This window comes from Thermobia domestica, chromosome 12 (assembly GCF_964235325.1).
Source record: "Thermobia domestica chromosome 12, izTheDome1.hap1.1, whole genome shotgun sequence".
Lineage (NCBI taxonomy): Eukaryota > Metazoa > Arthropoda > Insecta > Zygentoma > Lepismatidae > Thermobia > Thermobia domestica.
The window spans coordinates 140,209,180-140,228,555 of NC_137465.1; the positions used below are offsets into that span (position 1 = coordinate 140,209,180).

Sequence of the window (19,376 nt, forward strand, 5' to 3'; positions counted from 1 at the left end):
TGACAGCAAGGTCTGATGAAAAAAAGATAGGTACATTACTTGGTAGTAAGAAAGTACTGCGTACAAAGGACTACATACAAACAGCGTACATCGCATAAAACTGAAAACAGCCACTTTTTTCAAAAGTTCTACAACTATTGATAGGATTTTCTTTAACTATTGATAGGATTGCAGCAAATAGAGTCGTATAACCCTGATATTCTGAAGTATTTCTTCCAACTTTAACCTCTCAAAATAAACTATTGACGGGATAGAGTGCAGAACTTTTTAAAAAAGAGTGGATGCTAAAATTAGGTTTGAACATGACGGAATAGATGTATAAACTATGTTGTAACGAAAATATAGTGCCCTTGAAATTAGATAATCATACACAGCAAAACTTCTAAAGTCTACATCATTATCTGAGTAAATTTCAGTACATAAAGATTATTATTTTCAAGAAAGAAGAAACAATGCCAAGCCTTCACTTTTTACTGATAACTTGTAATTTAAATAATAATAATAATAATAATAATAATTTAATTTAATTTAATTTAAACTGCCAAGAACAGTATTATTGAAATATGGCACTTTACTAGTGTAATATACAGGTAATGGAATACATTTGTGCCTAATACCAGTATAAAGTATAAAATTCAATGTGAAGAGCCATACATAAGTACAATAGTAAAATATCATAGAGTAAAAACTATCAGAATATAACTATATATAATAAGAGAATCATGTACCAATTATTGGTTACGAGAGGCTAAAAACATAAGCCGCGGTGGGTCAATGATAGAGCGTTCACTTCTGGTGCATCAGGTTCTTGGTTCGATTCAAGCTCACGCCAAATGGGTTTTGTTGTGGACAAACACTGTGTGCGTCGGTTCTCCAGTTTCCTTCCACTTTCTTCATTTCACTGTTTATTATCATTATCGACTCCCTTGGCCTCAGTGCATAACTTGGACGTTATAGAAGCTCATCTTTATGATGCTTGCGTTATTAAAAATATTACGTAGGGTACTTATAAGAGAGTTCTTTGTAGCATTTGTACAAATAATAATAATAATAATAATAATAATAATAATAATAATAATAATAATAATAATAATAATAATAATAATAATAATAATAATAACAAACAACAACAACAACAACAACAATGATTCAAAAGTACATGTACAGAAAAATTGTAGGTGTTGATTTACCTGGCGGTTGTGGAGTTTTATCGGCAAATGTTTCTTTTTCCATAACCACGAGAGCGGAGAAATGAGCAGCGTCGTAGGTAAGAACTAACGGAGAACAATGGCATTCAGCTGGTGAGCATTCAAGTGGAAGATATATGCCACCAAAGGGAATTGGTGCTAAGGCATCTCCGTTTACGTCCTAAGAAGAAAATGTAAAGTAATATTAACATGAAATTAACTTCGGATATTTACTTGATATTATAACCCCTGCAAAAGAAACAAAGGGAAAAAAAAAAAAGGTTCCTGAGCTTGAGTGGTTTGCCTGAAAGCATTTACCTAACAACAAGATGGATTCACAAAGCGAGCAGAGTAAAATAGGCGGGTGTTTCCTTTCCCTTGAGATTCAAGAATGCGTACGTACAACTTAAATAAAGAGCTATAATGGAGAACTAGGATAAGGGGCACTACATACACAAGAACACAGATATTATAAACAAACAAACTGAAACTGTGTCACAATTTAATTCATGATTATTGTATTACTACAATGCTTTTATCTTGAGTAGACACTCTCTTGTTTAATGAATTTATAATATATTAACGAATGTACCAGGAGCTAGAATTTACTAATTACGGAATTTAATCAGTGCGTTGTTAGCAGCAACATATTTAATGATAAAAATGATTAAAATTGCAACTTTAAACACAACTTATATCAGTGTTTAACCAATGGATGTCACTATTAACCAAAACACACATCATCTTTGGTCCACTAACAACTACTTGTATTGCAAATCCAATTACTTTTTTTTTTTTTTTTTTAAATACGCATAACGTAGTCAAATTTTCGTCAAAATGCTCACATTATTATCAAGACGATAGACATTTTATTATACAGTGGAATATGATGCTGAGCATACACGGTGTTTGATCCTCTGTAATCCTATTCAGACTGCGGTGTGGTAGATTGAACAGCCGTAATGTATCTACAAATTAACTTTTCAACCTTCACTGTGATTCGAACACTTGTATTGCTTTACGTATATTATTTTTATTTTTTAGGCTCTTTTACTTTTTGTAGCTTCTGATTTACAGGGAAGTTTTCGGGATAAGGTGAGATGTACTGGATATTAGGTTATACATGAAGGAAACAAAAGCCAGCCCCCCTTGCTGATCTAGTGGCTGGCGCGTGTCTTTGATGCACTACGTCCAGAGTGCAAATTCCAGTGAGAGAGAATTACAACGATTCTAATTCCACTTTAAACTGTACATCTTATCCTATATAGTCTATTTGCTGGCAAATAACATAGATACAAATCAATCAAATCACAACAAAAGCAAGTAAAGCTGAGAATGTAAACACAAAACAGTATCTGTAGAAATATGAAGATTACTGTTAGTGGTCAAACTTTCAGGTAATTAGTCTATACTAACCTAGTGGGTAATATAAAAGTTACTGACTGCTCTTGAATTATAACTGTTCTACTCTTGAGCTTCTGAAATAATAAATACTGTACCACGACTTAAGTTTCCTGTATCAGTGGCACGTGCACGATTTCGTGCTCTAATTTAAAAAAAGATTAATAAGTTTCTCGTTTAATATAAGATTCTGATTTGATTAAAATACTTTATTATTATTATTATTATTATTATTATTATATTTATTTTAAGTAAGAATAATTTTTATTAAGACTCAAATTACGGTTTAATTACTTTTTGAGCGTTCACCTCTGGTGCTTGTGGTCCTGGGTTCGATCCCAGCCCCTGCCAAGTGAACTTTGTGGTGGACAAACACCGTGTGCGTGGGTTTTCTCGGGGTTCTCCCGTTTCCTCCCACTTTCTTCATTCCACCATTTCATTCATCACTCATCACCACCGTCTCCTTTAGCCTAACCGGCATAACCGTGGGATGTAAAACTCAATTTTTTTTAAACTTTTTGAATCCTTTATATGTTCTTCGATCCTTACTTTCATATATGTTTGTTATACATGTGTATTTACTTTCGATACTTTCAAATATCTAGGATCAATATTAACAGACCAAAATCATATTCACGAAGAAATTAAATGTCGAATAAAGCAGGGGATTCGTGTTATTATTCAGATCAAAATCTTTTGCGGCTGCGAATTCTGTCGAGGAATTTGAAGCTTAAAATATATAAAACGATAATCTTGTCTGTTGTTCTGTATGGTTGCGAAACATGGTCACTTACTCTAAGGGAAGAATGTGAACTGAAAGTATTTGAGGACAAGATCCTGAGACGAATATTCGGATCCAAGAGGAATGAGGAAACTTCATGATGAAGAATTACATAATTTATATAGTTTACCAAACTATAGTTTATATATAGTTTACTGTTAGGGTCATCAAATCTAGGAGGCTAAGGTGGGCAGGTCATGCAGCCAGAATGGAGGTACGTAGGAAAGCTTTCAAAGTTTTCACTGGAAGTCCAATCGGAAAACGACTAGGTGTAAACTGTTTGACTTAATCTTTCTATCACTTTACTTCTATCTTCATTCGTTTTATCTGATTTATTAATAATTAAAAGGTCAGATATTTATTTATTTTTACCTTCAATATTAAATCTGCGATAACAATAATTGGTCGTCTAAGAACATGCGCCAACGCTAAGACGTGAATCTCCTCTAAACTTTCGTAAGTAGCATTCTCTGATACGTCATCCCTGAAAAATACAGACAGAAAAAGTCAATTAAAACGAAGTTTGTTTTTCATAAAGCACTTCCCATTTTGATAGCTTAAACTGAAACCATCAGTTTTTAAGTTCCAACTAAATCGTCACAAATATTACTCTAGAAATACACAAATATTAATAATATCTAAATATGGTTACGACCTTTGCCCCATTTAGAAATAAGTGAACTGAAACAATAGTTTTTAAGTTGCAACTAAATTGTCATGATAGTTTTAAATCTGCTCGTTAGCGACATCTATCAGCGCAATCAAGGCTATATTTAAAGTGACATCTATTAGCGTGATGTTTGTCGTTTATAAATCGGATTGTTTTATTTGAGATTCCAAACTATCCTATATATCACGATTGTCTCTTCTCTGGAAAACAACAATATATTTCGGAGAAAAGAATTAATGAAAACAAATTGTGCAGGTCTGAGGATACTCGAACACACTTCACCATCTCTCTGTTAGATAAATTCGCACTGATGCCAATCACTCAGCCAAGTCCACTAGGTTTGAACTAATCTAATTTAAATATATCCAGTTTTTGATACTATAAACTTTACAATTCATGTTTGGAAACAAAAATGTCAGATACCAAAACCTATATGTATTTTAACTTACCCACTTCTAGGGGTGTCTAAAACCATGCTTCTCCGCCTAGTTGTGCCTTTTCTTGGCGCTGTTGACGCCATATTAACAATACTCTCCCATTCCTTCACCCATTCTTCTTCACTGTACACGAAACCAGCTTGAGCATTTAGTTGTGTTTGTTGCCAGCGCCACCGTCGCCATAGTGCATCTTTGCACTCACTCGATGTCATAAAGGCATAAAGGGCTTTGCGCAGGGTAAGAAGGCGGTCATGGAATCCCCACATGCCTTAATCAAAATTATTAACAGTTAGTTTTATATATGTATGTAAATAATGGCTAATTTAGTAAACACATAACCTAAAGATATAAAATTACTATTTGTTCTGTAGGTTTACTACAGAAAAGATTAAAAGAATGAATCGACCTAGGTACTAAATCATAAACCTTCTTTGAGTGCTACGCATTTGAATATGAATTTCTGAATAAATTTATCTTCATACACAAAGAAAACATACGAACCTCCTATCATACTCCAGTATTTTTTTTTTTTTAGATTGTTTTTACAGCACAGCAAATATTATAAAATGGACTGTGGCATACTTATAGGATTTGAAGAGAAATACTCTCAGTACAGCTTCAGATGATTTTCTAAGTGCACTTAGCGAGTACGATATAACAAATTAGCTTTTGTTATATATTATACAATAGTAAGCAAAAGTCGAAGATCCCTCCCTACTCAAAAACTCAATATTGGGAATTAATTATTTTACTTTACTCAGAATGTTGACGATTAAATAACGACGTAAACAGAAATCTTTTACAATATTGATCAAATACGCATTTGTATTTTAATTTTTTACTTTGTACTTGTAACAGCCTATTCAAAGAAGTAAAATCTATTTTTTTCCATTTTAACTCTAAATTTATTTCCAAATTGTCGTTAATGAAAAATAAATGAAGTTGAACAAGTTGAAGAAGTTGAAAAATTTTACACGGGTATACAAATTTGAAAAATCGGATACAGTAGAATTAATTTAAAGAATCTTAATAATGCATTCCATGCATAAAGTGAAAATCCTGACTATGCGTTTTCATAATGGAACTTCTTAACTTCTTGCTTGCTATTGTATGCCTCTGCTTTATATAGGCACAACGCATCAACATACACAACTATATATATATCGTGGGGTAAGGCATCGAAATACATTATGATGTGATATGAAACTATTGTTAATAATCATCAAACTTACTTATATCGTAAAATAACACAGAGATATTACTTCGAACAATTATGTGATTTTTGAAACATGTTTTTAATATTTATCCTACTTTTAATTTCTTTCGAGGTCACAGCATGCAAAGACTTCAGTTTCGAGAACACTATTTTAGTACATACTTCACAATGAATATAGAACGACATTATGACATAGAATTTGCCTTAGAAACCAAAGAGGATGTACATTCCTTAAAACTACGGTTTCCATGCAAAAGTAATTGTTCTTATTACCAGGGCTTCAAAAACCCACTCGCCTGCTCACCAGTGGCGAGTACTTTTTTACATTTGGTTAGTCAAGTCAGCCATACAGCTGGACATATCCACAAGAAATTCAAGAATAAATAGATGTTACTCTTTTTATTTGGAAGAGACGTACCAATGAACAAAATAATTTAAAAAACGTATTGATACGTTTGTTATGTCGCAAAGTGTTTTTTGTTCATTTTTATAAATGCCGTTAGTGCAAATATGATCTAACTAGTAGACGTTTGGTTGGCTAGTTCTTGCAAGCAAGACTTTTCAAGCCCTGCTTATTACCATAAGTAGACTCCAATGGTTTTATATTTGTTTGAGGAATGGTAGTAGCTGTAAAACTGTTTCAGATACTTAACATTAGAATGTTCGTGTTGTAATCTTTGCCATGACATCAATCACTTAGTTCAACATTTTACTAAGTTGCAATCTACACTAATATTGTTAAAATTATTCAAATAATTTTCCCTTTGCTTTTAATCGAATATTAATATATTCGTTTTCAATAATTATCCGAATTTTAGCAGCACTGAATTATATACTTCGCGCATTAAGATCTTTTTTATTCGATAACTTGGTACTACGGTACTGATAAAGTATATAATTTAAGAACGTAATTCGAGAAAGCAAACGTCCAAATTCATAATTTCGTCGAATGACCATCGATAGCTCAACAGAAGAGAAAATTCATTAAACGAATTTGTGTGTACAAAGTGGAAACATTATTTCTTTCACGAACAGTTACTTCTATAAACCATCACGGCAAGATTGTATTCTTACGACATGCAAGGCTATGACCCGTAAAACATACCAATTTAATTCACTGCAGCAGTTTGGCAAATATTCTTTAAAATTTCACAAGTTATTTTTGTTGTAGCTTGTCTTATCTGAATTCTCATTTACGTTGCATAGCTACAATGGGCTACTAAATTAATACACAGCCGCGGTGGCTCACTGGTAGAGCGCTGACTTTCGGCACGACGGATCCCTGGTTAGATCCCGATTCCCGCTAAATGGGCTTTTTGGTGGAAAACCCGTGTGCGTGGTTTTTCTCGGGGTTCTCTTGTGTCCTCCTACTTTTCTCATTCTACCACTATCATCATCACTTCTCCCTTACTCCTGGTGCACAATCGTATGATGTCAAACTCCAAAATAATAATAGTAATATTATACAAATAAATAAAATAAACAAGTACAGCAGAGGAGAATCAATTCATAATTCTATATAATTTTGTTAAAATAAGTTCTCAAACATTCTATACTAGGAATGGACTTAGGTATGTAAATAATCTGAAAAGGAATTTTACCCAAAGAAGCTGCATGAAGAAGGCAATTTCCATCCCCTGTAGTAGCGAGTGGCCATAATCGCTGACAAGCTCCAGTATCTGCCCACCAATTTAACCTGCCAGCTTGCTCCAATGAGACTAAACTTGAAATTTCGATTAAATCTTTCTCCAAGAAACCACGAAAATCCTCTGAAAATATACATAAAATGCATTGCGTTTATTTAATTACTAGGCTAATGCAACACTATTTTTAGAGTGTTAAGAATAACGATACTAATCGAATGAACTATATTAGAACTTACAGATTGCCAGAAACGAAAGTACAGTTTCTGACTGCAAAAATTCTTGTTTTGCAGTACTTTTCCAGGTAATGTGTACTAACTCAAAAATACCTTTTGTTTCAAAAACTTATTTTCATGTAGTTAACTCTGCTACTGTAGCACATTACTAGAATTTATTGCAGTTTATTTTACTGGAACAAATGCTACAAAATACGAAAATGAAACACTTGGCTCACATTGCATATGAAATATCAAATAATTAGTAATAACGCTTACCACCACAGAAACGTAAGTCTGACAATGTGGACCTAATTAAACTCAGCCATTTTATTCAGGATTGCTACTACTCACTTCCGAAATATCTGGTTTATATTACCCATCGATTTTTTCTCAGCTTACCCAAGGCTCTCATTCCTATTGGTTTAGCAATCAATTATAAAACATTCAATACTTCACGAAACTATTAATATTTCTTTGCCGCTTTCAGATTCATATTATGTAATCGATACAAATCTACATAAATTAATTTCAATCAGAGCATTTCGTTAACAAATTTTTTATTAGTACACATAAAATCATCACATAAATAAACTTTCTAACGTTACAATTCATGAATATCTGTGGGTAATTACCATTAGCACACAGACTTAACTAATAAACCTTAGCAGTGCCGCATTAATCCCACATTTTTACAAGTACCTCATAAAAAATAAATAGTATTAAATACTTTCTTTTTAATTTTTCTACTTGATCTAATAAGTATTAAGAATATTCAATCCTTTGATAATATTTTTAACATTTCAAGTACAATTATAAAACCAATATTTACCGAATTCATTTCAAGGGAGGATTTCTCACGTGATTACATTCGTAAATTATTTATTTAGCTTATAAATACTAACATAAAGTAAGGAAAGAACATAGCAATCACCTTAAAATAATGAATAACGTAATATACTGTACAGCTATCGATTTACCTGGATATATTGTCAAATCCGGAAGAGTAAATGTGTATACAGGTGTCTCAATATAATATTGATTCACGTGACACATACCATCTTTGAACTCAAGAGCGAATTCATCTCTCGCCTTGGATACTAGATTTACATTTTCAGTTGCTCTCGATATTCCTCTTGCAAGCTTTTTCACTGGAAAGTAAAACGGGAAAGAGTGACTTTTAATAATAATAATAATCAGAGAGAGCAATTTTTATTATTACATATGAAAAACAATGGTACTGCTTAATACTGCTCAAGATAATGTACTTCCTGGAAGTTTTACAGATTATTATTGTTTTCCTTTGCTTCAATAACATTACAATTGTTTTTAGTAGTTCTAAATACAAGTTCTTGCAATAACAATTTTAGGCAGTGTTGCTAAAGTTGCGCGGTGTTAGTCATATTTCTGGAACAGTTTGAAATATTGAACTGCTGTAACATTATGGTTTTTACTTTTATTGAAACAATCTATGTGATTGGACGTGATAATTACCTGAACAATTTCTCTAAATAAAACCTTCTGAAAAATGTCAAATTTTCAATCCTTGTTTCTTTGTTCCTATTTGTTAGGAATACGTCATATCACTTGATCCCACTTTGGATGTCCATTACTACATTAGTGTCAACTGCGGTATTATTATTTTATTTGGTTTGAATTTTGCGTCCCTTTAAACACCAAGGCTATATGAAATGTGGACCTACAAGCTTAACATGGTATCCAAACTACATAACCTCCCGTCGGGAATTGAACTCCCGTCTCCCGCGCCAAAGGCGCGTACGCTAACCATATAGCCACGAAGGAGCTCCATTATTACTATTGTAAAGGCCTCTAAAATTTGGATGTTTGTGATATTCTAGCACGCTTAATTTATAACGCTGGATAATGAATGTGCTAATGTAAGTTTACGTTTAGTACGTGGATTTGAAATATGTAATAATTTGGCGTAGTGCTATTTGAAAAAATACAATTTTATGTTGGGTTTGGCAATATTATTAATCCAATAGTATTACAGAGTATGCAAACGATGACTCCTTGTCGATACTTGCATCGTACAAATTTTCAGCGTTTTTTATCTATCAGTTTAAAAGTTACAAGAACGCTTCAAAAAACACACATGAATGGAAACAAATGACACATGCCTGTTAATAATGACGGAATAATTTGGTGAAATAAAAAAGTGGCAGAAACTCGAAGAACCTCAAGGAACCCGTAGATACGACGGATATTGATAACCTCAAGCTCACATGGATACCTTATATTTTATTTATCGTAAGTTCATTGTTTCCTAACAAATAAGGTATCAAAACAATCAGACAATTGGCAACTCCAGATGCTACTATTTATCCTTTCATTTAGCAAGTATTGAGAAATTCCAATAAAAATGTTTGGTTTGATTTTATAGTTGAAACACGTCATCGTATTCATGATTTCATAATTTTTAAAGTGAATTTGTATTATGGATTAAAAAAAAAATAATAAAAGATGTTTACTTCCAAGCACATTACCCGTAATATAGCTAATCTGTGTTGCATCACTCCCCGCAATATGGACAACTATAATTAGGAATATTTCTCCGAAAGAGTACTCTTCCTAGAAACCAAGAAACCATAAATAAAAACATACTTTCGCGGCACTCAGGAAATAAAGCTTTTGCAGTACTGAATTTGACTGACCCCTGCTGACAAAAATTCCATCTATCTAAACAAGTGATCTGTAAGCCACGTATATGAATGTTGTATGAAAGAGCATTCGTGCGTAATTCAACAGAAAGCAATATTAATTGTGAGCTACAAGGCCGAATAGAGGGTTAAGAATGTACTAAGAAGAAAGAGACTAATCTTATCATATGTAAATAAGACGATGGTAAATCATTATAAAACATATGATCATATAAACGACAGTGTACGTAAAGAAGAAGAAAGAGAGAATAATCAAGGAAACAAGAAATAGATTAATAGAGTAGCAGTATTTAAAAGATAAATATATCTAACTGTGTCTTAAAAAAATCAAGCTTCAATTTCTCAACGGTGTTTTCATTTGTGAGAAAGACACCTTATCTCGTTTCAAGAACAACTTTGTTTTGTTTTCAAGTTACTGTTAAGAATTATCGGTTTGCGATAACACATGATGAAACGAGTCTTCAAGCATTTCCTATTGAGATTTTACGAGATGCGATTTGTTGCCCATTTAAAATAATAACACAAAAATAAACATTAAAAAAGTAATAAATATAAACTATGTTCTGTTACTAGCAAATGTTTCTTCAATATTTCAGTGAAAATTGTCAACCTGACACAGTAACCAAGATGTTTTAGGGACAGAAATGAGTAGTAAAATCTTGACTGCATTATATGAATGTGTAATGAATATGGTCATTATTTTATGAAATTGGTGGTTCGATATTCATTGTTTTTAACTACTATGATTATTTATTTTGTGTAAATTGTAGTTATTCAATAATGACACCAACACCGTATTTATTCGATTATAAGCCGATCTCTCAGAAGTTGAAAACGAATAAAATATATATTATATGTAAGAAATTTATTAATGAAGCATACAAACCAGAAGAAATAAATTTTCTTGCTAAAGGCTAAGGAATGCTACTAAATCAACATGCTTTTTACGTAAAAGAAATTTATTTTTCTTGCTGTGAGTATTTAAAATATCTGCTACATTCAAACATAAGCATGTAAAAGGGCCTATCTGGACTGCCATAAGGACCACACTGTGTCACGAGATCAGGTCAAAAGTCAAGTTGCGTGCTAATTCGAGTGTGGAAATTCCAAAACCAGATGTGAAATATTTCAATCACGTAACCTTCGGGAGGGTCGCCCTGGGTAATTCGAAGAAGACACATATACTTTATCATCATCCATATTTACCTGACGGGCTATACATAGTTTTTAAGCTCTTTATTATATTTTTTTAAGATTTGTGGACAACTTCAGTTTTTCATTTATTTTCCACTGACTTCAATGTTTATCTCTCGTGATTTTTTTTTTTTTTTTACCATGTTCCATCCATTTTAGGAAATTTTTTTTTTAATGTAGAATCTATAGTCTATTCTATCTTTAGGTTGAATTTCAGCTATCTCTCTCTTCTGTTTTTTGTGATAAGCGAAAGATTTTTTTAATTTTTCATTGATTTTCTATTGATATTGTCAATGTTTCGTACTTTTTGACTATGTTCCATCCATTTTAGAACAATTTGCTTTCGAAATATATTATCTAAATAGTCTTTTCTACATCTGAACTGAATTTCAGCTATCTATCTCTTTTGGCTTTTGAAACAAGTGGATGAATTATTATTATTATTATTATTATTATTATTATTATTATTATTATTATTATTATTATTTTAATTGATTTTCCACTGACATTATTAAGTATGTTCCATCCATTTTACAACAATTTGGTTTTGGAATATAGAATCTGCATAGTCTCCTAGATTTGAGCTGAATTTCAGCCACTTCTCCCAAAGTTTGTACACATCATTGCAACCGGATAGGCCCTTCGCATGTGTTTGTTGAGGAAAGAAGAAAAAAACTACATTTAGAAGAAGATCTACTGATTTGGAAATACTGAGCCTACACGATGATAAAAATTTAATTGTGGTAGCTTCTGGTGCATTTTTCGAGCTTTTTTCTATTGTGTCGCCCATTTTACCGGCCGTGTTAACGATAATGTTCCGCCCCGAGGAGTATTTTTTAAACCAAGAAAATAAGTCTTAAAAAGATGTACACTTATAACGGGTAAATACCCATTTTACTAAATTTCCTTGGTCATAATTTAATTTTTGACTTTTTATCTTAATGAAAACCAATTCAATAATTTTCTTTCCCTTTTTTCAACGAATGTAACTTTCTAACTCTCAGGGAAGTTTTCGTAGCAATTTTCATTATATATATATATATATATATATATATATATATATATAAAATTGAACACGGACTACGGAAATTAAGGAACAAATGTATATCACTGTTTGATAACTACAATTTATACAATAAAAGTAAGAACAATTCTTCGGAACATTTTACAACTAGTCATCAATTTATAAAATAGAGAAATAACCTCATCCTATTTTCGTCATCAAGGCTCAAAATTGAAGAAATTACTTTTACTTGAAAACCTGAAGTGAGAAAGACCGTTCAGTGAGCATAACGAAGGCATGGTTGCAATAAAAATATACTATAACTATCGGATGTATGCGTTAATTCTGTATACAATGTACACTCATGTCCAAAATTATTGCCTATAAATATGTTGTTGTAGGAATATAATTTGATAACGAATTCGTCCGGTATTTCTTATAATGTTAGTATGTGTATAATCGCCAAAGACATGTATGTGGCAAATTTCATGTCAAAACAGCAGTAAATGTGAACAATAAAACGAAAATAAAACTTTCTTCCCAATTTAGCAACATTTTGTTTTATTCATTCTAATTTTCGTATTTATAATTCTTTTCCTGTGAAATTTACCACAAAAATACATTTCCCGATTATACATATAGTATCAGTATTAAAAGTACCCTGCAAAATCATTATCAAATTATATTCTTACAAGAAGACAATTATAGATGCGACAACATTTTTGAACATGAGTGTACATCAACAATAATGATGGTGCCAGTTCACTAGCTTATCATTCTCTTAACCTCCATTCTTCGTACAGAAATACTACACAATCTCTTGTTTTCCGAACGCGAAATAACAATGTTATAGAAATTTACCAGAAAAGATATGACTTGTAATTACACATCTGATGATCCCAAACTATCTTTGTGATAGTAATATACAGTAAAAACATGTGTTGAACGGAACCTCTATTAACAGGAAACCTGTCTGTAACGTTACAATTTTAAATTTCATGTGTTGTTAAGCATAACTTCGCCTGTATTATGCAGAAACCGGCACTCAACGGTGAGGGGTATATATGGCCAGGCTTCATTCACTATACTGATATCTGGATATTATATATTGGAACTTACATAATAAGACACTAATTTTTATAATTGGGCTTAGTCAGCTCCTTATATAAATTTCTTCTAAAAAACATTTACATTTTAAAAAGTGTAAATTTGTAGGGCAACTCACTACGTGGAAATTAGCACACGCTAGCTATTTATATAAATACTTAACGGCAAGTTATCTGTATTTCAAAGAGACATACACCATGCCCAATGATGAAGTCCCAAAATAACGGATTTGCTGTATTTGTCAGAGGAGTATCAGCACACACTTTATACAAATAGAGAGATAAGATAATTTGTTTGTTTATAGTTTAATGTACCTTAATGCAAAATACTGTACGTATTTCTAAGACATGGATTTTAGTTCTTATTTTATCTATTTTTAAAGCTTATTTTATCTATTTTTAAAGCTATCACAGTTAACAAAGCCAGGACAAGGGTCATACATAGCGCACGATAGCCTATCAGCTTCACAAGAACTTCAGGGATAAGAACAGTCAGTGCTATTTGACGAGACACTCTAGCATTTGCCTTGAACAGCTAGAGAAAACATTCGGAAAATCTTAGTTAAATTGGCAATTCTGAATTGGACGCGAACGCGCTCGACTTCTATATTTCATTGTAGAAAAATATATATATTCCAAGCCATTTTCTTTCATATAAGGGTTTTTGGATAATCCTGATACAATATGGGAATCGATCAAATCTTTTGATTAGATCAGATAAAAGTATATGTTAGTATGTATCAAGTTTATATACTTCCTTGAATTGAATTATTTTCAAAATATCAGACAGAAAAAAAAATCTTTATCAATATTACGTTGCTTATAACTTCGGCGACTTTCTTTTGACCCATCACCTGCATCAGAGCAATTGCAAAGAATGGATCAGAGAATTTTAGGAGTAACAGAAAGTAGGTTAATGAAAAATAAAAATGAATCTACTTTGTGATCTTATTTTTCTCTGCACTTTGTGCTTTAAGGTCACTTGTGTTTTTAAAATTATAACACAAGGTAATGTTAATACATAAGTGATTTTTAAGTACAAATTACAGAAAAGATAAAACCACAAAGTAGAAGCAATTCTTGTTAATTTAGCTTCTATTATACCTAAAATTTTCTAACTCATTCTTTCTAATTGCTCTAATGAAGAAGCCAGGTCAGAAAAGTCACTGGAATTGTGATCAACGTTATCAGATATAGAAAAAAATAGATGTTTTATGGTATTAAGACTAATCTTCACTTAGAAATACATACTTTGAGTGTCTACTAGTCTTGGAGATCTGCAAAAGCTGAACGTCAACTATATAGATGAAATTAATGTTGTTAACTTTAATTTGTGTTGAGCTTATTTTTTACTGAATTTTCGATCACAGCACGTCAATCTCGAAGAAAGAAGAGGAACTATAAATATCTGAAGGATCCGCATTCCTCTGGAAGATGTTTATACCTTGATGAAGACCACAAGAAAGAACAGTGGTTGAAAATTCTGTAGCAAACAACACAAATTGAAAGTAACAATTTTAATTTTATTTATATAGTATAATTTGCGTAAAATCAAATCTGTTCTACATTAAACGTCAACTACATGTTCGGAAACGTAAGTGGCATACTATATTAAGATATTTTGCTTTTTTGGTTGCAGTTTAACATAAGTTTTGTTGATAACACAATTACAATTGACAACATAATAATTTTTAAGAGCAGGCCGTTTAAATACTTATACAATGTTGTTAAATTAACTGGTAGTTTTTTTTTTAAAGATTTTTTACAAATACAAATACACGTACAACAAATACAAATACACCTATTCAGTTACGGTGTCGTAAACTGTCCATAAATATTTATGCTGTAAGATCTATGGCTAACGATTTAATAACATTTTGTAAACGCTAGACGGTTCACTTTCCGATACTATTTATTGTCGTCGTTATTGATGAAAAATATGCTAAGCTATGAGAAGGATCCAGAGTATGAAATGACTTTCTAATCAGTTTTTTCTAAGTATATCTTTCGGAGATTTAACCTGGCTCTATAAAAAACACATGACATCCACCGGACTATAGAGCAAGTTAATTTTCTATTTATATATATATATATATATATATATATATAGATTATTAACACTTCAAGCACTATGCGCACATCTTTTATGCACACTAGGTCTATTACTGGGGGTTATGTGCATATATGTTATGCACACTTCACGTGTTATTCAGCAGGATAGTGGATATTGCGGCCCCAGAGTAAAACATCTAGTTTGGAGGCTTGACGCTTAAAATGTTAAATGCACGTTACAATTTCTCTTCAGAAATAATCAAATAAAGAAAGATGGAATGCAGAAACGCGAAGCTTTTGTTCCTTTAAGTTTGAAACTGTTTCTATTTGGTTCAATATCTGATAAAACAAGGACATCGCTAAGTAAGAAATTTATTAAGAACAAGGGAAAGAAGATAAAATTCTTTTGCTGTTGATGATGTAAATTGATGTCCTACTTTTTTCTATGTCCCACGTTAGAAACTGCAAGAGACAAACAAGAAGCAGGGCGAAATGAATAAGCTCATTTTTCACAAAGTGACCCTTAAGACACAAGAATTTGGTAATCTGTGATGTTTCTGTTTCCCATCTTTTCTACATAGCAGCAAAGATATTCGTATTGCATTATACTAAACCCTATACTTTACATTACCACTGACGTTTTTGTATTTACAGATAGCTGAATGAGTTGCGAGAGAGAGAGGGAAAATTCAAACACCTTTATTTAAGTCAAATAGAAACCGAAGCACATTGGTTTCTTGTAATGTCGTTGTGCTCGAACGAACAATATCAATTTGTATGGGAATGTTTTATTTCAGAAATTTACTCCAGGTTTATTCCTCTTGAGGACACTTATTCTGACTAAAAGATAATCAAAGCAATGAACAATGTTCACTTTGGGAAACAGACTAAATAATCCACTACTGCTAATTATTGCTATGATGAACGCTAAATGCTTCATCAGAACAGGCGGGTAAGAAATAGGGAGAAAAGAAACTTTAAAGAGAGGAGTAGATGTTAAGCATGCAATTGGGAGCCATATTGGAAAAATCTTTAATGTTCCACGATTATGCCGTTAGGCTAAGGGGAACGGATGATTAAACAAGTAAATGATGAGGGAAGAATTGGTGGAATCAGAATGTAGGAGAAACAGAAGCACCCAAGGAAATCCACGGACACGATGTCCACCACAAACTTACTTGGCCACGGATAGAACCAGGAAACCCACGCACCAGAAGTAAATGCTCTACCACTGAACCACAGTGTCCTCCGAAACCATATTGGAATACAAACTTTGGATTTCAATATGGCACCCGACTCAAAGTTCATACTACTTCTATTTTTTTTAAAAAAATCCTTCCTCGTCATTTGACGATGAAAGCACATATACATGTATATTCACGTGTAGCTGAGTGGGCAGCGCGAGTGGTCCCGTGTTCGATTCCCTGTGGGCACAGAGTTTTGAGTGTTAACCCAGCATCGAGGCAATTGGCAAGTCACATGATTTCAGAGGAGGCACCGAAGCAAGAAATAAAAGCGATGAGAGCAGATTTTCAGACCGCACATAAGACAAGTAAAAGCCACAGCAATCTATTCAGCAAAAAACTTTTCTTAAGCTATTACACCAAGTGGTTCATTTATTTCCGCGCTCCCAGAATAAAACATTAACATTACTAATAGCTATACTCCATGCTTTACCTCTAGTTTGCTTTCTATGAAGCTCTAATACAAGTATTACGAATGCAACTGTTAACAATACGTTTTGTTTTCCTAATATACACTGTTTTCTATGTAGAGGGGTGTTACATACAAACTATAAGGTCCTGAAATTGTTATAAAGACCAAAAGTAAACGTCACTATCAGTTTCGACTGCTGTGATAGTAATTTTGGCAAAAAGAGATCACTAAAAGGAATAGTTGTAGTCAAGACACATTAATGTCTCTGCATCAAACAGAAAACTACGACTGACTGTGTTTTTTTTCCATACAGTAACATTGCCTGATGTGGTCTCTCTTGAAAATACGACAATCGAACAGGTTCTGTGCTAAGTAAGTTTATATTCATTACAGTATATTTATATTTGTAGCATCAAAATCCAAAGAGTAGTAGGATAAAAGAGGTGATAAATCAAAGTTTATGATGGTGGAATTAGTGGAACAATAGAAAATCGGAACTTTCTTAAGAAAACAAACCCTATTCTGGACATAGCTGCTCATATGGCCTGGGATGACCTAGTACATCACAAGTACACATTTTACCACTAAGTTACTGTTCTTCTTAGTTACCTTTAAAATGACTGTTTAAACTACAAGGAATGGGTTCACTGTACCAATATTGTCGCTGAACAGTACCTTTTCTGTATTTTTCTGACAAAATTTATAGCAATACATTATAGGGCTGTGAATGACATATTGGTATGCGAATACAATCGCTACAGTCATTCTCGAGAAATGCGTTTTCTACAGTCGTCTGCAAATGACTTCACCCGAAGTTGAGACTCAGTTAAATCGCTTTCTCGCATCTGAAAGTATAAGTTCGCACAATTTCATGATATCCCTTCCTCCTTTATAAAAAAGTTTCAGTCACCTCTATATGAGTTAACCGCAGTTGATACCTGGCCAAATATCTTTCTCGTATAAAAATAGTTTCGTTTCTTTTCAAGACTAAATTAACACGTTGACTGCCAAGCGTAATTTCGGATTATGGGTGGGCTCAGGCCAAAGGTTCATTTTTTTTAGTTTTTAACTTTTATGACATTTTTAATTTGATTTTTCAGTTTTTAATGGTTTCAGTGTTGTTTTTGATGTTTTGAGATGTCTTCAGCCGTGTATACTTTAGTATACACATGGCCTGGGACGGTTCATAGTCCTTTCCAAGCCACGTGTATACTAAAGTATACACGGATAATATATTGTTTCGTTCACTCTTATTCAACGTTTTTATTGTGTCTTTAGCATGATACAATGTATAATATAGTTTTCATGGGTAGGTTGTTTTTTTATACTATCTTTTTATTGCTGGCATAATATATTGTTGAAAGGAATATTACTAATCTTGTTTCCAACAATAATGATTTTTCTGTCACTTGCTACAGCGCCAGAAAACGTATCATGCAAGGCCATTTGATTATATATATATATCCATTGAAGACTTCCCTATATTGTAGTCGACAATGTATTGAGCTTTTGCTTTACCTTCACCTCTCCTATTTGTTTGGATGCAGACAGTTCTGCAGTGCTTTGTTGACGACATCAATATTTCACTCATGTCTTTCCACTTGCTCATTATGACACCTTCGCCTATTATTCCAGAGAAATCTCTTAGTATAAAAGATTTTAGAGAAGAAGTTATCCTGTCGTTGGCAACCCCAAGCAACCAACCCCAACATCATGAAACAACCCCAACGGCAAGAAAGAAGAACGCTCACTATTTGGTTGACAGAAAGTTCTGGGAAAAATCCAAAAAGGGGCGATGTGTTTTGTGTTTAAAAAGTATGGAAGAAGTGGTCAGCTAATAAATAGCAAACTGAAGCGTGCACCTCAAGTTGTGACCTATTGTGGAACCCGCCCTAAGAGTCCATATATGTGTAGAGACTGCTTCAATGAGATTCATTAGATTTGTCATATTTCCTTGTAATAACAGGAATTAGATATTAGAAGGAAATCATATTAGATATTAGTGATTAGTGATCATATCAGATATTAGATATGAGAAGGAAATCACTAATTCATATTTCTTTCTAATTACAATTCAGGAAAGCTTTAATTGTTTGACAATTATCAGATTTATGTGCGTTTTCTCCATGTATTA

The 19,376-nt window shown here is 32.6% G+C and overlaps 1 protein-coding gene across 6 annotated transcripts in view; it reads right to left on the reverse strand.

The window, feature by feature from the left end:
* The window catches only part of LOC145666688 (OTU domain-containing protein 7B-like), a 189,058-nt gene that overhangs the window by 15,781 nt on the left and 153,901 nt on the right, over positions 1 to 19,376 (reverse strand). For all 6 annotated transcript variants that reach the window (XM_081734167.1, XM_081734168.1, XM_081734172.1 and 3 more), the window contains exons 4-8: positions 8,531 to 8,701; positions 7,294 to 7,461; positions 4,489 to 4,744; positions 3,742 to 3,853; positions 1,191 to 1,368 (exon numbers count right to left, since the gene is read on the reverse strand). In XM_081734167.1, coding sequence (XP_081590293.1) covers positions 1,191 to 1,368; positions 3,742 to 3,853; positions 4,489 to 4,744; positions 7,294 to 7,461; positions 8,531 to 8,701 — 885 coding nt within the window. The remainder of the gene's footprint in view (positions 1 to 1,190; positions 1,369 to 3,741; positions 3,854 to 4,488; positions 4,745 to 7,293; positions 7,462 to 8,530; positions 8,702 to 19,376) is intronic.